General features: G+C 40.9%; 1 protein-coding gene across 1 annotated transcript; it reads right to left on the bottom strand.

The window, feature by feature from the left end:
- Positions 1–32: 32 nt before the first annotated feature.
- LOC144827512 (zinc finger BED domain-containing protein 6-like) lies at positions 33–4,248 on the bottom strand. Its single transcript, XM_078685793.1, has 3 exons — positions 770–4,248; positions 396–493; positions 33–119 (listed from the first exon to the last, which is right to left on the bottom strand). Exon 1 carries the CDS (start codon positions 4,177–4,179, stop codon positions 1,114–1,116), a length of 3,066 nt encoding a protein of 1,021 aa, XP_078541919.1. The 5' UTR covers positions 4,180–4,248; the 3' UTR covers positions 33–119; positions 396–493; positions 770–1,113.
- Positions 4,249–24,426: the final 20,178 nt, after the last annotated feature.

The raw sequence follows: 24,426 nt of genomic DNA on the forward strand, positions 1-24,426 counted from the left end.
CCATCCAAAAGCTTATCTTACCTGTAATTTGTGTTTGAGGGCTGGCTCCACCTGGAATTCACAGAGTCCTAACGCGTTCTGCAGCAGGGCCACAACTGGAGTTTCCCGGCGTGGATTTTCTGCAAATCAAAAGCAATCAACATTAGAAATGTGGTAGCGGTGCTGACACAACCCTAATACCTAGAAGCCCCAGAGACAGCACCCCTGAGACAGGCAAGCGAGCAATATAACGCCTACACGTTCACGTGCAATAGGCCAAATGTTTTCCTAAGTAAATGCCTGTCACAGACTTTGTTAATTCAAGAGCCCTAGGACTTTGCTGCTAGTACCACTGTCACTCTCTCGCCTCTCCGAATACTCCATTATACTACCTCCCATCCAAAAGCTTATCTTACCTGTAATTTGTGTTTGAGGGCTGGCTCCACCTGGAATTCACAGAGTCCTAACGCGTTCTGCAGCAGGGCCACAACTGGAGTTTCCCGGCGTGGATTTTCTGCAAATCAAAAGCAATCAACATTAGAAATGCGGTAGCGGTGCTGACACAACCCTAAAACCTAGAAGCCCCAGAGACAGCACCCCTGAGACAGGCAAGCGAGCAATATAACGCCTACACGTTCACGTGCAATAGGCCAAATGTTTTCCTAAGTAAATGCCTGTCACAGAGTTTGTTAATTCAAGAGCCCTAGGACTTTGCTGCTAGTACCACTGTCACTCTCTCGCCTCTCCGAATACTCCATTATACTACCTACCATCCAAAAGCTTATCTTACCTGTAATTTGTGTTTGAGGGCTGGCTCCTTCATTTCTTCATTTCTTCATTTCTTCATTGTGCAGAATCCAGGCATCAGCATTATGGGTAATGGATAGGGTGAGTCTGGAGGAGGAGGACTCAGGATAGACGACCAGGACTGAGTTCTTGTCAACTAACTGTTGTGAACCTGAGGAATGCTGCGGCATCAAAATCAAGATAGTTCTGTTGATGGGCTTGTTGTTTTATTGGTTGATTACAGTTTTGTTGGGAATGTGATGAAGCACTTGCTAAAGAAAGACAGACACACAGGAATAAAAGTGAATAAGGAGGACTATTTACAATTAATGAATGATTGAGTCATTTTCAGAACTCGCTGTCAGGGAAGCAGAACTCGTCCTCATACTCTGCTAAATCATCAGTCGGGGTTACTTCTGGTAACTGAGGAGAACTTTCCTCGGGTAGGGCGGTGTCCTCTTCTTCCTGCGTGCATTCTCGTACTCTGTAATCTGGTGGTATGAAGTGCTGGTTCATCTTTATCAAGGTGAGCCGCTCCACATTTGCGGGCAAGAGGCGGGACCTTTTGGAAGTCACAATGCCACCAGCAGAACTAAAAACACGTTCTGAAGACACGCTTGCGAGTGGGCAAGACAAGTAATTGATAGCCAGGTTGGTGAGCTCTCGCCATATTTTTCTTTTCCCATGCCAATACGCCAATGGGTCCTCAGTAATATTGACCTCTGTTGAGTCATCCAGATAGGCCTGCACCATTGAAAGAATGTCCTCCCGGATTCCTGTACTTTGCACTTCTGTGTCCTTTCTAGGACCAGGAAACCCTAGCTGAGTTAGCCAACTCGCTTCAGACATATCGCATGCGCCTGGTGCAGATGATACGGTTGCTGGTGTGGTTAACGGCTCAGAGGGAAAGTCACTCACTTCTGCCACAGGCACAGATGGTGAAGTGCTTTTTTGGGACGCCTGATCGCCTGCTGATTCACTAGTAGTACTGTCTTCTCCTACAGTTTCCTTCCGTTCTATTTCAAAACGAATGGCTGACTGAGCTAGCCAACCTTTGTACTCTGTAACATCCGATGTTTCAAAAGGAATTATTACTTTGCCAAACAATGGCTTTTTGTAACGTGGATCCAGAATAGTAGCACAAATGTAGTGCTGTTGTTTCTTGATATTTACAAGCCGTTCATTGCTAACTAGGCGTTGTAATAATCTCTGCGCCAACTCATGTGCTTCGTTCTTTCCAACGTCCTTTAATTGTGAAGACACCACCTTGACTTGGTGCTCGAGCTTCAGCAACAGTGGGATAGCTTTGCTCAAAGAACAGTCCTCCCTGCTCACGTCACGCGTGAAGACCTCAAAAGGCCGAAGCATGTCTGTCAGGCTTTTAACTAGCTGCCATTGCTCCACCGCTAGTATCATTCCTGTCGTATCACCACCCAGGTTGTAGAAATACTCATTGACTACTGGAAACAGCTCATGCAGATGCTCAAGCATGTAGAAGGTTGAGTTCCAACGTGTTGCCACCTCCTGGATAAGTGCTTTCACTGGCATTCTACGTTCATTTTGCTTGCGCCTCAGCTCCTTCCGGGCCTTAAAAGAATGGTTGAAATGTGTGCATATTCTTCTGCAGATGGTCAGTGTTTTGTCGACTGCAAGTTCTTTTTTCAAAAAATTTTGCACAACAAGGTTGATACAGTGCGCCAAACACGGCACTCTGAAATAGAAACCGTCCGCCATGGCCCTAACTACATTGCTGCCATTATCTGTAGAAACATAACCAACCTTGCAATGTCTTGGGCGCAGCCATTGCAAGACCTTTTTGTTAAAGTCAGCCAAAATGTTGACTGCAGTATGACTTTTCTCCATGCCAAACATGGCTAATGTTGCATGTTTACGAGCACCCTTAAAAATCTCGACCAAGTCACCACCTGCATTTATCTGTTTAATAACCCCTGAAAAAGAGACCCAGTGTGCAGTGATGCACATGTAATCAGTGGCTGCGCAACTGGTCCACATGTCTGTTGTCAGGTGTATAGTGTGAACAGCACTCTTCTGCAAAGCTGCCCCCACCAACTCAAGCACCTCTTTGTGTAGTGCTGGAACAGCAACCCTGGCAAAATAGTACCGGCTAGGAACCTTCCATTTAGGGGCCAATGTTGCCACGAGTTCAAGGAAACCCACACCTTCGACAAACGAAAAAGGGAGAAGGTCCACCGCTAGCATTTTTGCCAGCTTAGTGTTATAGAGGCGTACAGTTGGGTGGTTGCGTTGAAATTGCGCATCTGAGGAGAACATGGCTGAAATGGTGCGCTGGACAAATTTACGGGATGATGCTGATGCCTTCTTCGACCCACTTCTGATCAGTGTTGACATTTTCCGCATTGGTGTGTCTCCCAGACTCTCAGTGTGCCTGCTATGTGTTACGGAGGGTGTGGTGCTGCAAGGGGTACTGGGTGCAACCGGACACATGTCTGACGCTTCTTCTACCTCCCCATCATCTTCAGATGAAACACCTACTATGGGTATATTTTGGCCACTTGCCCTTTGGGATCGCTTTCCCTTGACGTTTGCTAGGTGCGGAAACCATTCGACAGCGTGCTTTCTTTCAAGATGACCTATCTGGCCTCCGGTTCCATAGTTGGTACCAGTCTTACCACGGCTAACGCTAGTCTTACAAATGCAACAAACGGCTATGTTATCATATTTTTCATGGACACTAAAAAAGTTCCAAACTGGGGACTGGAAACTTCTGGTTTTGCCGCACGAGGTGATACTGCTGCCAATGCCAGATGAAGCAGTGGTGGATGAGCCTTGCAGACATCTACTGGGTTGTGCAATTATTGCAGCAACCTTACTTGAGGGAGTCGAGCTGGATGGAGTCCCCCTCCGGGGAGAAAATATGGGAGCTGTAGGTTTTGTTGAACTTGTGGTACTACTTGACTGCGTTGGTGGTGCTACCAGTGGCACGTCGCCAGGGTCACGCTCAGCATGACGTCGGGATAGGGTGTAAATGTCTGTCTGCTGCATGGCCGGTGTGGCTGGACTGACATGTGTGATGACTAGGTCATTGCTGTCATCCTCTTCAACAACATCAGAATGCACCACTTCATCAAGTCCGACGTTCGGATCCATAAGTATGAGCTTTCCGGGGCCCTTCCTTTTAACATTTGATACCTTTCGCAGCTCATGGTGTGCCTCCCTCTCAGACGTCGGAGATGGTTGCCAATCCAGATCCAGATCATCATCTGATGGAGCGGGGCTTGAAGAGGAACTTCTACACACCCTCCTTGATCTTTTCCTTGCTGGGGAGCTGGGAGAAAATGAATCATCAGGAGGAGTGGCTTCGTCTTCCTGACATGATACCCCGGCTCCAAAGTCAATTTCCTCCTGTGCCCCTACTTCTGGAAGAACAACCATTGTGGGCACTTGCACCGCTCCATGGCCATCTTCACTGACCTCTACTTGCAAGTCTCCATGGACCTCTCCTTCTCGGCCTTCTCCTTCTCGGTCTTCTCCTTCTCGGCCTTCTCCTTCTCGGCCTTCTCCTTCTCGGCCTTCTCCTTCTCGGACAGCTCCTTCTCGGCCTTCTCCTTCTCGGCCTTCTCCTTCTCGGCCTTCTCCTTCTCGGCCTTCTCCTTCTCGGACAGCTCCTTCTCGGCCTTCTCCTTCTCGGCCTTCTCCTTCTCGGCCTTCTCCTTCTCGGCCTTCTCCTTCTCGGCCTTCTCCTTCTCGGACAGCTCCTTCTCGGCCTTCTCCTTCTCGGCCTTCTCCTTCTCGGCCTTCTCCTTCTCGGACAGCTCCTTCTCGGACAGCTCCTTCTCGGACAGCTCCTTCTCGGACAGCTCCTTCTCGGCCTTCTCCTTCTCGGACAGCTCCTTCTCGGACAGCTCCTTCTCGGACAGCTCCTTCTCGGACAGCTCCTTCTCGGACAGCTCCTTCTCGGACAGCTCCTTGCGCATGTACTTCTGCTTGTACTAGTAGCCCATGCAGTTGTTGTTGCGGCTTTGGTTGTTGAATAGTACTTGTGAGATGAGTTAAAACCTGTGTTGATGGCGTGCTGCTACTTTCTTGCGATGATCCAACATCACTGGTCGTTGGTGATTCAACAACTAAACAGGCTACCTGTGCAGCACTCATGGTGGGCCTTTGTTTTTTTGGTTGTTGTTGCCCAAAAAATGTCTTGGTTGAGCAACCAGTCGCCTTGGTAAGTGGTGCCACTTGCTTCTTCTTCTCCTTAGTAGAGACATCTTTCTTGGAAGAGGACCTACGGGCACCTCTTTTTGGAGCCATCTTCTTCAGATGTCGGAACAACAGGCCGCAGCAGCACTTCTTCCTGGCACTGATGCTCAACGATGATGATGCGTAGTTTTGTGCACCTAAACGCAAACGAAGACAGAGGAACATCTGTAAATATAAATGTTGCATATGTAGCGCTTGAATAAACAGTTAGCAAGTAGGCATTTATGAATACACACGTGCACACCACACAATATGGAATTTTCAGAATTAGGATTTGCTAAATGTTTGGGAAACAGGAATTTAACATTGATCCAAGAGAGCACACACACAGAGGGTTGTGCTTTCATGTACCCCTGACTCCGCCTGGGCACAATGGGTGAAAGCAAGGCACAATGGGTGTAGGCCTATGTCTCAAAGCTCACTGCCTGCCTTCAAAATGGCCGCTTGACCCCCCCATCCACATGGCCAGGACCATGCCTCAAAATGGCCACCACCAACATAGCCAGCACCCAACCCCTACTCCAAAAAGTGAAAACACACAACACAAATCAAATCACCACAATCCAATGCCATCCATCCATTTTCAGAAGGCTTATGCTGCCTGCTGGTGGTTTTCCGGTGCAAAATTGCATTTTTTACAATTTCGCGAGTGCGAGATTGTTGCTTCACGGCGCGAACGTGGCAAAAACCCACAAAATCCGCGAACAGACCGATTCTGGGCCCCCCTGGGCATAATGGATGACATCAGAGCACAGTGGGTGCAGGCCTATGGCACAAAGCACACAACTTACAAATGGCCCCTAGACCCCCACCCACACGGGACCAGACAATAAAATGGCCCCCACCCCCATAGCAAGCCCCCAACACCACCCCAAAAATTCCTAAAACACACAAAAATCAGCACAATCCAATGTCATCCATGCCCTGGCCAGAATCATGTTAACAAAAATAATTTCAACAAAACAGTTGTATCATCCATGCACCCATAAATAAGCCTGGTGGTTTTCAATTCATGTGCAGCAGAATTGTAATTTTTACAATTTCGCGAGTGCGAGATTGTTGCTGCGCGGGACACGAGCAGTGCGAACACAAGCAAAAACATCCTCAGCTCGCGAACTTGCAGATTTTCCCCCCCAAAAAGTCGAAAAAAAACAACACACACAAAAATCACCACAAACAAACAACATCAACTTACTTCTTTGTGAAATCAAAATTCGAATCCAAAAGTAATCCAAAAAGCCTCAAATCCAAATATCCAGCAGCAACCACAAAAAGTAATCCTTCCCAGTCAAGAATGATCGAAAAGTGGCCAGGAAATGGAGGAGCTTGCTGGACAGGAACAGGAAGTTGGAGACTGGGGCACTTCCTTCACCCCACCCCTATGGGAGGAGCTTGCTGGACAGGAACAGGAAGTTGGAGACTGGGCCACTTCCTTTACTAAGTAATTTTTGTACTTTCGCTAGTGCAAGATTGTTCCTGCCCGCGCCGCGGACCGCGAGCAGCGCGAGCAGTGCGAACACAAACAAAAAATCCGCTTCGCGCGGATTTTGCGTATTCTCGCCGCATCCGCGAGAGTTCGCGGATTGCGGATTCTCCGAAAATACGAAAAATCCGCGAGCGTAACGGATTTTACGCCCATGCTTATTGTAGGGACAGAGGATATTTTTTAACTGAAATTGAGAATGTGACTTGGACTGATACTTATCTGATGATCACCAATGATGTGGTAAATTTGTACACTTGCATTGACTATGATTTAGAGTAAAAGCATGCGAGTCATGCTTAAAAATTAGACAGGCTTGTTTTATTGAGTATAATAAAATATTGATTGACATTATTCCCTATTGCCTAAAAGAGAACATTTTCTTTCATGATGGTGTTTTTCCCACCAAATTATGGGGACTGCAATAGGCACCTGCTTTTCCCCCAGCTTTGCCAATCTGTTGATGGGCTGGTGGGAGAAGCAGGTGGCTTGGGCACAAACGAACCAAGAGTACTTGGACAGTATTCTAATTTGGACCAGGCACATTGATGACCTGTTTATTCTTTGGTCGGGGTCAAAAGAAAAGGCACACAAATATGTCACAGAATTCAATCTAAACACTTGTAATTTAAAATTTAAGGTGTTAATGAGCTAGGAAGAGATCACACATGTTATATACTTGTACATGTTCGGGGTGATAAGCTACACACCTTGGCATACTGAAACACTACCACATGCAAGAGCACTTTACATCATTCTAGTCAACACTCTAGAAACTTTATAGAAAGTATCCCTTATGGTGAAACATTGAGGTTAAAAAGAATCTGCAGCAATGCGGATACAATACAAACACACACAAGATTGATGAGAAAGAGATTCCAGGCACAAGGTTACGGATCCAGAACATTGAACATAGGTGCTAAAAAAGCAGAACCCCTATTGAGATAACAACTCCTTTATCCCAATGACAAAATCAAGAATGTCACGAGATTAATCATGACTTATGGTTCTACATCATATAAGGTTAAAAAAAGAATAGTTAAGCACTGGAATAATGTAAGGAAAGACCATATAATATGTCAAGACTTACCTTAGAATCCCACTAACACTTATGGAAACTGGGTAAAACATTGGGGGACATTCTGACCAGAAACTATTACAACAAGACTCTGATAAAGGATATGTAGCTTAACAGAAGTAGAGGCTTTTTCAAATGTGGCGGTATAAGGCATGTAAATTTATTTACAACAGTGTGGAATTTTCTTCCTCAGATGGGAAGAGAAGGACAATAAACTACTTCTTCAATTGTGGCAATGATCACTGTGTAAATGTGCTGCAGTGCACTCTCTGCCTAATGTATATCGGAAGCACGATCTTCCCGATGTGTAAACAGATCCTTGCACACTAGAGAGCCATCAGGAACTCTGATTTTATGTACCCTGTGGCATGCAACTTTCAGATCATCATGGTGGTGATGTGTCCAAACTTACGTTCTTTGTAATTGACAGAGTTCCTGCTAGTTTGAGGGGAGGTAACAGGATAGGGGTAGTCAAGCATCTCAAATCTAGGGATATCCTACATCTCAATACCAAGACACCAGCTGGGCTCCATAAGGATGAGGAAACAGAGGTACATGTAGGTTAGGTTACGTGTTCATCTGAGAACTGATACATGGCATGTACAATATAGCTACCTTCCATCCATGCCTCCCTAAGCCTTTGGTGCATGGGCATCCATAAGCTCCCATTGACTTTATAGAATCATGCTCTAACATTACTACACCATACTATAATTACGTTGGGTAGTCACATGGAGAAATATATCTCTTGAAGCAACCCTGTGTATTGTTTGCTCCTCACTTTATTACATTTTATATTCCTTTGTCTTATTCTATTTTTGGCCTGTTTTTAATTTAGAGTACCATGGAAGGATTTGCCCCTTATTTTAGGATATGAGCGTTTTCAGTAGTATGTACAATTTGGGCACTGGTCCTTAGTCATTCTAATGTTGCTGGCACTTTCGAAGTGCATGTGAATATTTTTGCTGCTTCCCTCTCTCCCCCTATTGATTATGAAGAAGCCAGTAGGTCCCCTTTGTTCGCAATTCACTGTAATTACGATGAAACAGTAATTTATTCTGATGTTTTGTATAATTGTAATTTATTAGTGCCACTTGGGGTTTGTACGTAGCGATTTTCTAAGTTGTAAAGAGTATATGGATGTTTTCTATTCTATGATGAGGTGTATTATTAAAATTGCCAAAAAACAAAGGTAGACTGTTTTGCACATTGAGAAAGGCTCTGACCGGAACGCGTTAGTGCGCCCGTATGGAATACATTTTTCTTTGACCATCCTGGAGTGCCTGCCTTTGATTCAGCTTTCATGTTGGAGTTTGGAGTATATATATATATATATATATATATATATATATATATATATTCAAAACCTACATGATAGAATAATCACACACAACACGCCCAAGGCCCAAACAGCATAATGAATACCGCGTGTGCATCCACACACATCGGAAAACCAATCATTGCAAAACGCAACCGTATACATAATTTTTCAGGTGTTGCAAACTGCCAGTAACATACCCGCCACACATAGCGCCTAATGCACGGCACAGGTCTCATGCCATCTGCCCCAGAATCAATCAAGTACTTACGAGAAAAACAGAGCATGGCAGCTTGTTAGACGCTCGTAAAGACGCTGAGGAGTTACAGAAAGCTCATGCGCAGACAGCACATATACCTGTCAAAGCACCTCTTCCATGTCCATGGAAGCACGTAATCAGGGCACAGACCTTTCTGACATATAGACCATAACATCAATATCCACTCCGGAGCAGATGCAGTGCATTAAATAACTACACAGTAAAGAACTCAGTATAATACATTGTAAATATCAATTTAAAACGTTATTATGTTTCAAAAACAGGCATGTAAAATGTAAAATGCTTTTGTTTTTTCACAAAGTAACCTTCTATGTCTATAACAATGTCACATGTCATGAAGTCGTTTCCCCCACATCCAATGGTTGTAAAGGGATCACTATATATAATGAGCTCATTACTGGTGACAGTAGATGTAGTGAACAGGACGGTCCTGTCCGCCGAAACGCGTCTATTCGTTGTCTTGAGATTAAATTACCTTTGATTTGAAAAATTCCACGGAGTCGGTGCCTGCTTTCTATTGAATGGATGATTCTGGACTGGATCTATATATATATGTATATATATATTACCTACTGGCAATAGCCAGTAGGTATATATAGTTAGGATTGTTTTCCATAGGGAAATCGCAACATTCTATTGGGAATAACTTTGGCGCCGGTTGAGGAATCTTCCTGAAATTTTCCTTAACTTTGCCTCGCGGCGCTCCGGTCCTTCTCTGAAAGTTTGGGGGGGATTCGTCAAGCGGGGGCCGAGATAAAAGGGGGTTCCCAAAATGTGTTTTCCCCATGTTAATTTCCATAGGGCGGTTGGACTCACTTTTAGCCCGAACGGCTGAATGGTTTTCCACCAAACTTGGCAAAATTGTAGGGACTGGTAGTCCGATGTGCCTTTGCTATGTCTCAAGATATGTGCTCCAGTGGTTTTTATGAAAATTAACTTTGAAAAAATATATATTGGGCTACATTGGGCTGTATATATGTTAGAGCCCAAATGTAGCCCAATGTAGCCCAATGTAGCCCAATGTAGCCCAAAGATGGCCACCAGAGACAAAAAAACAAATGTAGCCCAAATATCAGCCAGATGTAGCCCAACTAAAGCCCAATGACAGAATGTCCCAGAGTGTTCTAAAGAACAACTAGAGCGCTAACAGTCTTACTTATGACAAAAGTATGGCACACCTGAATTCATCTTGATTGGAATAAAGTGTTAACACTTAAAACATTTAATTTGCAAAGGAAAAAAATGAGGGGGTTCATTTTGCCATAGAAATTATGATTAGTGCTGAAGAAAGAAAAATTAGGGCACATTTTGAGTGACTTCTCAAATCCTCTTATATTTCATGAAAAAAATTCTGATATGCAGTCTCCCAAGATGGCCACCAGAGACAAAAGAGCCTGTGCTTAAAAACTCTGTTAGCAAAGCAGGCATTTGAGATTTACAAAACGTTTTAATATATAAAAACGTTATCCGCTAATAGAATTAGCATCTAAAAAACCTTGCGAATTCAATGGAAAAACCATAGGTTTCAGGCCTTATATAGTTAGGAATTGGCATTTAAAAAAAACTTGCGAATTCACTGAAAAAACCATAGGTTTCAGGCCTTATATAGTTAGGAATTACCATTTAAAAAACCTTTGAAATTCACTGAAAAAACCATAGGTTTCAGGCCTTATATAGTTAGGAATTAGCATTTAAAAAAAACTTGCAAATTCACTGAAAAAACCATAGGTTTCAGGCCTTATATAGTTAGGAATTAGCATTTAAAAAACCTTTGAAATTCACTGAAAAAACTATAGGTTTCAGGCCTTATATAGTTAGGAATTAGCATTTAAAAAACCTTGCAAATTCCCTGAAAAAACCATAGGTTTCAGGCCTTATATAGTTAAGAATTAGCATTTAAAAAACCTTTGAAATTCACTGAAAAACCATAGGTTTCAGGAGTTATATAGTTAGGAATTAGCTTTTAAAAAACCTTTGAAATTCACTCAAAAAACTATAAGTTTTAGTGGTGTTATAGTTAGCTGGACATTTTACTCATACAAAACCATTGAAATTGCTCCTTTATAGTTAGTTGTACTAACTATATTTCGCACACCCGCAATCCACTGCTGATAATGTCACATATTAGATCATTCATGACATGGTCAGTGACATCACTGATGACATCTCAAATGACATCACTGATGACATCACTGATGACATCATCCACGTGACAATCACATACACCTTTTCATACACTATTACAATTTTTCATCACTCTTTGTAAAATACAGAGTATCATATTTAAATCCATTGTCACAGCAATACAAGTATCTAAAAATCCACTCAGTGATTCATAGATGTATACACACATCTAATCACTTACCTATGGATTCACTCATACATGCTGTCAATGAACAATAGAACACTATCAAAAATACTTATACATCTATATCGACATTAAGCAACAGCACGCATCCTATTCACATATGAAGTCATCCTACTCACTTATGCAAACAATGGATCATACTTACATATTTACTTAGCAAAACACTTATACAAACACGACTTCTTCTATTCATTTAGATAGTAAGTCATACTTAGTGAATTATAAAATCATTATTACAAGTATACAGTTATCCATACAGTCGCTCACACAATCATTGTGTCTTATGTATACTTATTTATATACAACAACTGACACATACACTGCCTTTTATTTTTCTAGTTTGTTGGACCTGTACCATTGAGAAATATATTTGCTCATCACCACACCCATAAAGATATTCACTCACCCAAACAACTGTTAGAACATGTAGTTTTAACTTCATATATCTACTGAATCAACTATTCACACATCTTTGGACAGTCACACCCCCCCCACCGAACCACACACACTTTCACACTCCCATACAAATACTCAGTTAACTAATCAATAACTAATATAGACTTTCACATAGCTAGTAACCAACTGTAGAATCAGTTTACACAACAACTGACAAAGTGATAAAGATATTCACACAGTTTAGTCACTATCCACTATATTTAGTGAGACATTATAAATTGGTCAAGTAAACAGTCAATTACCCTGTTACTAAATCCTCCATCCAAATATTTATTTATATATATCCACTTATTCTTCAATGCAAATTGCTATATATATAATGCATATTTAAATAACGAAGCAAACCACATTCACTGGATTATGTCATCAGTGATGTCATCAGGGATGTCATTTGAGTTGTCATCAGTTATGTCACTGACCATGTCATGAATGATCTAATATGTGACATCATCAGCAGTGGATTGCGGGTGCGCGAAATATAGTTAGTACAACTAACTATATAGGAGCAATTTCAATGGTTTTGTATGAGTAAAATGTCCAGCTAACTATAACACCACTAAAACTTATAGTTTTTTGAGTGAATTTCAAAGGTTTTTCAAACGCTAATTCCTAACTATATAACTCCTGAAACCTATGGTTTTTTCAGTGAATATATATATATATATATGTATTACCTACTGGCGGTCGCCAGTAGGTATATATAGTTAGGATTTTTTCTCTATGGGATTTTTGAAAATTCTATGTCTAATAACTTTGGCGTTTGTGGACGGAATTGGCTGAAATTTTCAGGAAAATGGCACATTTTGTTTCTGAGCAGCCCTTGAAAATTTGGGGGGGGTTCGTCAAGGGGGGGCCGAGAAAAAAGGGGGGTCCCAAAACGTGTTTTTAACATTGAGTTTTCCATAGGGCGGTTGGCCTCACTTTTAGCCCGAACGGCTGAATGGATTTGCACGAAACTTGGCAAAATTGTAGGGACTGGTAGCCCGATGTGCCTTTTGTAGGTCTCAATATATGTGCTCCAGTGGATTTTGAGAAATTAACGTTTAAAAAAAGATATATATCTGTAACAGCGGACCTGGCAGCGTCCCAGGACGCGTACTTTTCGCGCAACGGAGCTTTGTGAAGCGAAGCTGATTGGTTCTCCGGCGTCTGTCAACATTCCAAAAAGTCCGTAGCGGCCGCCATCTTGTCTCTCGGTAGGATCAAGAGACAAGAGGAGGTCAAAACAAAGGGGGAAATAACTATAAGGGGGCATAGTAGATCCTCGCTGACCCCCTAGGTTTGATGTGAAGGTTTTAAAAGGGCCCCGCGGGGCAAAAAAAAAAAAAAATAATAATAATCGAACGGCTGAATGGATTTGCACGAAACTTGGCAAAATATTAGGGACTGGTAGCCCGATGTGCCTTTGCTAGGTCTCAATATATGTGCTCCAGTGGATTTTGAGAAATTAACGTTCAAAAAAAGATATATATCTGTAACAGCGCTCCGCTTCGCGTAACGGAGGTTTGCGAAGCTGATTGGTCATTCTGTCACTGGGCTATAGTTGGGCTACATCTGGCTGATATTTGGGCTACATTTGTTTTTTTGTGTGTCTGGCGGCCATCTTTGGGCTACATTGGGCTACATTGGGCTTCATTGGCCTACATTGGGCTACATTTGGGCTCCAACATATATATAGGCCAATGTAGCCCAATATATATTTTTCAAAGTTAATTTTCGTAAAAACCACTGGAGCATATATCTTGAGACATAGCAAAGGCACATCGGGCTACCAGTCCCTACAATTTTGCCAAGTTTCGTGGAAATCCATTCAGCCGTTCGAGCTAAAAGTGAGTCCAACCGCCCTATGTAAATGAAGGAAATGAATGGGTAATTTGTAATTAGCAAATAGCTAATCGCAAACTAGGAATGGTAAAGAATCGCTATTTATTCCTTAAAGTTCGCTATTTAGGAAATGCAAAAAACTTTGATGATACATATGGCGGTTCATCTCTAACAAGATAAGAAGCATAGGGATACATTTATGATGACTGGCGCATCACCATGGATGTGTTAGTCATTCTGTGCCGCTGTTCCGTCACCTATGGTGTGCTGCATTTACAATGCGGCGCATCATGGGGCAAAAACAGCACAGATGCGTGATGTATCTGTGCCGTAAAGGTGGCGCATTGCTGGAGTTGTATCGCAAGTGTGATGAAGCTCCAGCAAGGGTCGGGGGTGCCCCTGTCGCAGGGTTTCTGTTCTCACACAGAACTGTGGACAGAGGATTGGAACCTCGGCGAATTAGGGTGTCCCAAAACTCACGTTAGTAATCAAAAACTCCTTAGTAAGCTAGGTACAGTGTCACATTGGATATAACAAACTCTCAATGTTTAGACAATCCAGAATATGAACTTATAGTACCTCAGGATACGTGGAACTCATGAACAGTCGGTCGTTATATATTTCTTAGAAACCAGAACATGGAGTTAAGAAGAACACATGTGTATTTGAAATGTTTATTTACTAATGCCTTCTTCTCAGGCGTAGTATCTTAGATAATACAAGTACACATATTATCAGTAGCAAAATTACCAGCATAGTTACTAGTACATAAAAAGCGAATGGTGATAGTATGTTAACATGCTGTAAATGAATAAGAGTTAGCAACACTTATAAGCAGCCGCGGGCCGTGGAGGGAGTTACGGTGAGGCAGGGAGGCGGGGAGGGGGAGAAGCAGGGTGGAGAATACAAGTACACATATTATCAGTAGCAAAATTACCAGCATAGTTACTAGTACATAAAAAGCGAATGGTGACAGTATGTTAACATGCTATAAATGAATAAGAGTTAGCAACACTTATAAGCAGCCGCGGGCCGTGGAGGGAGTTACGGTGGGGCAGGGAGGCGGGGAGGGGGAGGGGCAAGGTAGAGAGGGCTCCACCCTGCTTCTCCCCCTCCCCGCCTCCCTGCCTCACCGTAACTCCCTCCACGGCCCGCGGCTGCTTATATCTCACCCTCCCTAATACACATATTATATTATTTGCTAAGAAGGTCTCTTTGTGTTGGTTTAGGGTGTGCCCATACTTTAGTGTCTTAGATTTGAAGGAATCACATCAGCATACACCAGCTCTCTCTTCATGTGAACCGCATCAACTGTTGTGTATGTGTGTTCGGCAAAGCAATATAAAACCCGCCTCATGCCCAGAATTGGCAGAAGTTGCACTTATGTTATGAGTATGAAGTCGTGGAGATCAGACCTCATAACAATTCTGTATCGTGTTGTTCTTGAAACTTTAGCACTCGCTGTACAGATATAGTTTAACAAGCAAAGCAGATAGTAGAGCAATAACATATTATTCTCATGTAAACCACGATGAACTACTAGGTGGAAAGCTAAAGCAACAACTAAGTGTCGTGTGCAGAAGTTGCAAAAAAGGAAAAATGGCGTTTAAACCGGTAATGAGCCCATGCTAACTTAACACGGTGTAAAGATATCCAGGACCTAGATGACACCTCCCCATGATCCGGAAACGAACTGAATAAGATAATAGAAGTGCCATCTCATGAGAGCAGATTGCAAGTTTATATGTGGACGGTCCGCAAGGTAAAGCATTAAAAACTAGGAAAATTTAATGCTAAAGAAAAATAAAACAGCCAAGTACTTTATCGAGTCTTAAGCCAATAGGCAAGGTAAATAATAAAAACTTGACAAATAAGTCAATGAATTGTCAATGAAATGCTAGTACTCAGCATATCAAACATGAAAAAGGTCTATGACATAACTGTGTATGCAAAATAAGCTGCAACAGCCTCCAATAGGAAGTCACCGTCTTCATCCGAAAACAGTTCAGCCATCCAATTTAAAAGCGGAAAAGAACATACGTGCTGTCCCAGCACCGGATCCTCTATCACCATCAGAGGACAGCTCGGTGGGTTTTCAAGAAAGCTCTGTTCCAAGAAAGACTGTGCTGCCGCCAGTAAATTCCAGGGACCAAGTAGTCCATGCATCAATGCCACAGCCATAATCCTTTCGCCAGGACAAACCAACTCGTGAGTAATGATAGGAGTCATCAGCTGATTAAAGTCGACGTCAGGAGAAACCGGTCCGCAGAGACACAAATCAATGGCCCAATCGAAATCACAGGTCAGGCAATGAAATACAGGCTGGACACAGGTGAAGTAGGAGAATCGAAAAGATAATCCATATGCCGTGCTTAATATCGCCAGCGGCATTGTGCCATAATATTCTAGCATGCGATTGCGGAACAGTGTCAGCAGCTGCAGGGTGGGAGGTTGCATAGGAGGGACATCCATATTTAAAAATGTAAAAAAGCACAAGAGCGTCCGCTGGTAATGCAAGTAAAAATGCCAATCCACGAACCAGAGTGGAGAAAATAGAATGAAAGGAAGCAGGGATGACTCCAAAGATTTTCTCAAATGAAGTCACGAGACCACTGGTAACAACTTTAAAAAAGTGAGCCAGGGCCTTTGTGGAGGATGCGTTAAAGATAGTCGGAACCATCTTGCTGAAATTGAAAGGCAAATCTGAATTGAAAAGGGTCTGCACCTCTGTACGGGTGTTCGCTATGTGAAGCACGAAAGTTTCACGGGCCGAACTCAAGGCCACCTCTCTCTGAGACAAAAGAGCTCTTATTCTTGCCATGCCGTTGAAATCTGTCCCAAGGTTGGTATTTGTGGCCAGATTGAAAACTCCCTATGTTCATGTGTGGGAGGAAATAGAACATTTCTGCAGCAAATAACCCGTTCACTTACTGTTACGATAAAAGGAATACTTTTAATTAACTCAGAACAATCTTCATTATTGAGCATCAAATAACTACCATTTTCCAACAACTTGAACGTGGGGATGATAGCAGGAACTGGCGTGCCTTGCAACACGCAAGCCATATTTGGTCGGTGTTTGTTGCATGAACCGTGTAACTGTATGTGCCTACACATTAGTGAATGATCTGGCGTCTCAGTGCATTCCTCTCCATTCAGATAAACTTCTTGATCATCTTTGAAACATCTGTATGTGTATGGAAGCGACCAGACCTCATGAAGAAAAGCACTACCTAAAGGTTCATAACGACCTATTGGTATATATTTCATACAATTTGAAAACTTATATAAAGCAAAAGGCAGCGTTATTAAACCGTGGATAAGGCACGTTGCCAAAAAACCCGCAATCCTCTGCTGATGATGTCACTGAGCATGTCATGAATGAGGTAATATGTGACATCATCAGCAGTGGATTACGGGTAATAGTATCTCTAGTTTACTCCCCTATAGCTGTCTTTCTTTTAACATAAGTGTCTGTTTCCTTCCCTTATACTTACTGTTTTTGGTTCGCTTCCGGTTCGCGTACCGGCGAGCGAACTGGGAAGCGAACTAAGAGAAATAGAGGTTGGCACAGTTCCAAATATTGTACCAATTTTTTAATAACGGGGAGGTAGTTCTGAAAAGAACTTTGTTTTTTTATTGTTTTTGTTGTTTTATATTTTTTTTATTATTTTTCGGAACATTTTTTTACTTTTTTTGAATTTTTCTGAACAGTTTTATATTTTTTTGGGTTTTTCTTGGAGGGGGCAATGAAAACGATTCATTGTAAAGGGCTCAACAGGAGCAACAAAACAAAAAAAGAAGTATTTATTATTTTGGGCGTTTCGTACAAACTTGCATATGATAGTCAATAGCTCTGTTGATCAGAGTGATGCTTCTTTCTCCGTAGGAAATGAATCCATCGCAAAATACGCAGATGTGTTTTACTTCACCAAATTTCATTTGTATATTTGGCACCATCTCCCTGCCCTCTGGTCCCGTTACTTCCGGTACAACAGATCTTCTGGCCATAATAGGGAGATTGTCTAGGTCGTTCCGAAACTGTGCAGCACTGTAGTTGTTAGGATGCCACCTAGTCATATGGCGATGCATTGTGTAGTTTCCGAAACTGTATTTTTTCTCGGTTCCTCTGGACAGTCTATCTTGACATATAAGGCAAGTTACGTATCTTGCATTTACTTTTTTCTGACCTTTGGGAATTTTAAAAAATTGCCAAATGAAGTTTTCTTTCCGGTGAGACGTCCTGGGCTGCTCAGGCAAAAACTGCCTCTCTTCGTGCTCGTCGTCCTGCTCCTCTTCTTCCTCTTCTTGTTGAATTATAACTTGAGCAGGTGGTCCACTCTTCCTTGGATGTGGTGGAGGTGGTGGGGAAGCACCAGCTGAAGCTACTAAAGAAGCCATTGCTCAGTGATCACAAAGGGTCTTTCTCTCACAATGATGAAAGTCAGAGTGAGGAAAGAAGGAGGGATTTTCATCATTTGGGAAAAACAAGAGTTCTCAACCAATCAAAAGTGTTCATTTTAGATTATATGACCTAGTCTTACATCATTAGGAAACCAAAAGTGAAATGAACCAATGAAAAGTGTTATTACCAAGTCACATGACTTGCTGTGTTTACGTTAAGCGCTTTGCAGGGCCTCCCGGTTTGCTTCCAGAAACCTGCGCTTTGCGACTCGCTTCGCGTACCAGTTCGCTAACGTAGCACGTCATATGACGTATCACGCGACAACGTGAAACGTCATGCGGACGGGAGGCGTCACGATGTTGTTTTCTAACGCGGCACTTGCGGTAAAGAAACGTTTACCGGCTCGCGGTCTATTTCACGGCATCAAGGTCAGCTAACGGGAAGCTTCCCGATTCGCGAAGCGGGAACGAAGAAAAAAAAATATTTAAAAAAAAAATTATTCATAAACATATAAAATATATTTTTGGATTTAAAGAAGAATACATTTTACAGCTACAGATATTAGCTGTTAAAAAACCAATGAAATTCACAGAAAAAACCATAGGTTATAGACCATATATAGTTAGGAATTAGCATTTACAAAACCTTGAAAATTCACTGAAAAAACCATAGGTTATAGACCATATATAGTTAGGAATTAGCATTTAGAAAACCTTATTTTACTCACACAAAACCATTGAAATTCCATATATAGTTAGTTGCACTAACTATATATTGCGCACCCGCAATCCACTGCTGATGATGTCACATATTACATCATTCATGACATGGTCAGTGACATCACTGATGACATCACTGATGACATCTCAAATGACATCACTGATGACATCATCTAGTGTCTGTGTGTTTTTGTAAAGTTTAAATACGTTTTACATATTGAAGAATGAGTGGATGTATGGAAGACTGAGTGTGTGTGTGGCTGGCTGGGAGGTGTGTGACTCTGTGCATATCAATGTGTACTTGTATCAGTGATTGTATAAGAGAGTAAGTATGTGTTAGTATATGTGTGAAAAGTATGGTGTTCTGTGTTTAACTATAGATGAGGAAATCGAAGTGTGATTGATTCTTCACAGGACTGACTAGGTGTATGAGTGCATATGATAGTGTTCTAATAATAACTGACTGTATGTATGAGTAATTGTATGGGTGAATGAGTGAATGTGTGTGTAGACGTACGAATCAGTGAGTGCGTATGTAGTAACTGGTATTGGTGTGTCATGATGTCATCAGTGATGTCATTTGAGATGTCATCAGTGATGTCATTTCAGATGTCATTAGTGATGTCATCAGTGATGTCACTGAAGTATGGTGTTCTGTGTTTAACTGTATAGATGAAGAAATGGAAGTGTGATTGATTCTTTACAGGACTGACTTGGTGTGTGAGTAACTCCATGGATGAGTGGCAGTGTGTGACTGTCTGCATAGGTGTATGAGTGCATATGATAGTGTTGTAATAATGAGTGACTGTATGTATGAGTGATTGTATGGGTGAATGAGTGAATGTGTGTGTAGACGTAGGAATCAGTGAGTGCGTATGTAGTAACTGGTATTGGTGTGTCATGATGTCATCAGTGATGTCATTTGAGATGTCATCAGTGATGTCATCAGTGATGTCATTTGAGATGGCATCAGTGATGTCATCAGTGATGTCACTGACCATGTCATGAATGATGTAATATGTGACATCATCAGCAGTGGATTGCGGGTGCGCGATATATAGTTAGTGCAACTAACTATATATGGAATTTCAATGGTTTTGTGTGAGTAAAATAAGGTTTTCTAAATGCTAATTCCTAACTATATATGGTCTATAACCTATGGTTTTTTCAGTGAATTTTCAAGGTTTTGTAAATGCTAATTCCTAACTATATATGGTCTATAACCTATGTTTTTTTCTGTGAATATATATATATATATCTTTATATATATATATATTACCTACTGGCAGTCGCCAGTAGGTATATATAGTTAGGATTTTTTTGAATAGGGATCTCTGAAAATTCTATGTTGAATAACTTTGGCGTTGATGGACGGAATTGGCTGAAATTTTCAGGAAAATGGCACATTTTGTTTCTGAGCGTCCCCTGAAAGTTTGGGGGGTTTCATCAAGCGGGGACCGAGAAAAAAGGGGGGTCCCAAAACGTGTTTTTAACATTGAGTTTTCCATAGGGCGGTTGGACTCACTTTTAGCTCGAACGGCTGAATGGATTTCTATGAAACTTGGCAAAATTGTAGAGACTGTTTGCCCGATGTGCCTTTGCTAGGTCTCAAGATATGTGCTCCAGTGGATTTTGAGAAATTAACGTTAAAAAAATTATATATATATGTGACAGCGTCCCGGTTAGCGCCCCGGTTCGCGTACCAGACGCGTAACGGAACTTCGCAAAGAGAAGCGGATTGCCTCTCCGGTGACTGTCAACATTCTAAACAGTCCGGAGCGGCCGCCATCTTGTCTCTCGGTAGGATCGAGAGACAAGAGGTGGAAATAAACGAAGGGGGAAATGATTTTTTGCGGTGGAAGCGCTACCCGGTACGCGAACCGGGTAGATCACCGGTAGCGTAACGGGAGTCCGCCATCTTGTGTTTCGGATGAATTTAGTCACAAGATGGAGGATAAACAATGTTGGGAATGGGTATAAGGGGGCACGGGAGACATATCCTGACCCCCTAGGTTTTCTGAGGGTGGCTGAGGAGGCCCATATATGTAAAAAAAAAATCAAATTTTCGCACGGTTAGCGCCCGGTCCGCGCACCGGGTAGCGTTCCGGAAAGCGTAACAAGGGGAAAACCAAGGGAAATATTAAAATAATATTTTAGAGTGCTTTGAGGTAGGGTAGCTCTGAATAGAGCTGTTGTGTTGTGTGGGTGATGTAAGTACCAACATGTAGGTACCAATGAAGAGTCTAAAATTCAATGTACACCGTCTCCTCTGTAGATATTTTGTATGTTCTAATATGGGTTATTTAAATGTAAATGTGTGGAAAAGCACTTCATGCTTTAAAGCAATTGTATTTTTGAACTGATTGTTCTTTCCTCTTAGTCCTCCTCTTTGTTTTTTTCCCCACACTCTTCTTCAGCATGATAGTTGATAAATTCGTTCCCTCAAAAAATGTATATACATAAAAAAATTATATTAAATACATATAAAATATATTTTTCCTTTAAAAGAAGAATACATTTTACAGCTTTTGATATTTGCTATTAAAAAACCATTGAAATTCACTGAAAAAACCATAGGTTATAGACCATATATAGTTAGGAATTAGCATTTACAAAACCTTGAAAATTCACTGAAAAAACCATAGGTTATAGACCATATATAGTTAGGAATTAGCATTTACAAAACCTTGAAAATTCACTGAAAAAACCATAGGTTATAGACCATATATAGTTAGGAATTAGCATTTACAAAACCTTATTTTACTCACACAAAACCATTGAAATTCGCATATATAGTTAGTTGCACTAACTATATATTGCGCACCCGCAATCCACTGCTGATCATGTCACATATTACATCATTCATGACATGGTCAGTGACATCACTGATGACATCACTGATGACATCTCAAATGACATCACTGATGACATCACTGATGACAACATTCAGTGACTGTATGTTTCTGTAAAGTTAAAATATGTCTTACATATTGAAGAATGAGTGGATGTATAAGTGTCTGGATGAAGGATTTAGTAGGTGCATGACTGACTGTATGAGTGAGTGATTAAATGTGTCTCACTGAGTGCATGGGTTAGTGACTAAACTGTCTTAATTTGTGCATCATTATGTCTGTTGTTCTGTAAACTTCTGCATGTGTTGATCAGTAGCTATATGAGTAACTATATGGGTTACTGATTGGTTGCCCAAGTATTTGTATGGGAGATTGAGTGTGTGTGGGTGGCTGGGAGGTGTATGACTCTGTGCATAGATGTGTGAGCAGTTGATTCACTAGATGTATGGGTTCAAAAGTGCATGTGGAAACAGCTGTATGGGCGGTTGACTGTGTGCATGAGTGTATTGGTGAGTGAATGGATATCTCAGTCAAAGTAAGTACATATGTAAAACACAGTACATGTGAGAGTTGACATATATAAATACTGTGCATAAGAGCCACTGAATGTGTGAGTGGCTGTATGGATCATTGTGAACTTGTATCAGGGATTGTATAAGAGAGTAAATATGTGTTAGTATATGTTTGAATAAGTAAGGTGTGTATAACTGTATAGTTGAGGAAATGGAGGTGTGATTGATTCTTTGCATGACTGACTAGGTGTGTGAGTAACTCCATGGATGAGTGACAGTCTGTGAGTGTCTGTTTACACTGAGTGTATCTAAGGTTATATTAGAGTCTGAAGAGGTTCATCGTATTATCACATGAATGATGTCATCAGTGATGTGATCAGTAATGTCAAATGAGATGTCATCAGTGATGTCATCAGTGATGTCATTTGAGATGTCATCAGTGATGTCATCAGTGATGTCATCAGTGATGTCATTTGAGATGTCATCAGTGATGTCATTTGAGATGTCATCAGTGATGTCATCAGTGAAGTCATCAGTGATGTCATCCGTGATGTCATTTGTGTCATTTGAGATAGATGTCATCAGTGATGTCATTTGAGATGTCATCAGTGATGTCATCAGTGATGTCACTGACCATGTCATGAATGATGTAATATGTGACATGATCAGCAGTGGATTGCGGGTGCGCGATATATAGTTAGTGCAACTAACTATATATGCGAATTTCAATGGTTTTGTGTGAGTAAAATAAGGTTTTGTAAATGCTAATTCCTAACTATATATGGTCTATAACCTATGTTTTTTTCAGTGAATTTTCAAGGTTTTGTAAATGCTAATTCCTAACTATATATGGTCTATAACCTATGGTTTTTTCAGTGAATTTTCAAGGTTTTGTAAATGCTAATTCCTAACTATATATGGTCTATAACCTATGGTTTTTTCAGTGAATTTCAATGGTTTTTTAATAGCAAATATCAAAAGCTGTAAAATGTATTCTTCTTTTAAAGGAAAAATATATTTTATATGTATTTAATATAATTTTTTTATGTATATACATTTTTTGACCATGTCATGAATGATGTAATATGTGACATGATCAGCAGTGGATTGCGGGTGCGCGATATATAGTTAGTGCAACTAACTATATATGCGAATTTCAATGGTTTTGTGTGAGTAAAATAAGGTTTTGTAAATGCTAATTCCTAACTATATATGGTCTATAACCTATGGTTTTTTCAGTGAATATAGATATATATATATATATATATATATATATATATATATATATATATATATATATATATATATATATATATATATATATATATATATATATATATATATCTATAACCTATGGTTTTTTCAGTGAATATAGATATATATATATATATATATATATATATATATATATATATATATATATATATATATATATATATATATATCTATATTCACTGAAAAAACCATAGGTTATAGACCATATATAGTTAGGAATTAGCATTTAAAAAACCTTATTTTACTCACACAAAACCATTGAAATTCCATATATAGTTAGTTGCACTAACTATATATCGCGCACCTGCAATCCACTGCTGATGATGTCACATATTACATCATTCATGACATGGTCAGTGACATCACTGATGACATCACTGATGACATCTCAAATGACATCACTGATGACATCACTGATGACATCTCATTTGACATCAATGACCACATCACTGATGATATCATTCATGTGACAATACAATGCATCTCCTCACATTTTAATATAACCTCTGTTTCACCCAGTGTTAAATACAGAATATAATTTTTGAAACCATTGACACACCAATACTAGTTACTACATACGCACTCACTGATTCCTACGTCTACACACACCTTCACTCATTCACCCATACTATCATTCATACATACAATCACTCATCTTTACAACACTATCATATGCACTCATACACCTATACAGACACTCACAGTCTGCCACTCATCCATGGAGTTACTCACACACCTAGTCAGTCCTGTAAAGAATCAATGACACTTCCATTTTCTTGTCTATACAGTTAAACATAGAGCACCTTACATTTTCAAACATATACTAACACATACTTACCTTGTTATACAATCATT

This window comes from Lissotriton helveticus, chromosome 4_1 (assembly GCF_964261635.1).
Source record: "Lissotriton helveticus chromosome 4_1, aLisHel1.1, whole genome shotgun sequence".
NCBI classification, from domain to species: Eukaryota; Metazoa; Chordata; class Amphibia; order Caudata; family Salamandridae; genus Lissotriton; species Lissotriton helveticus.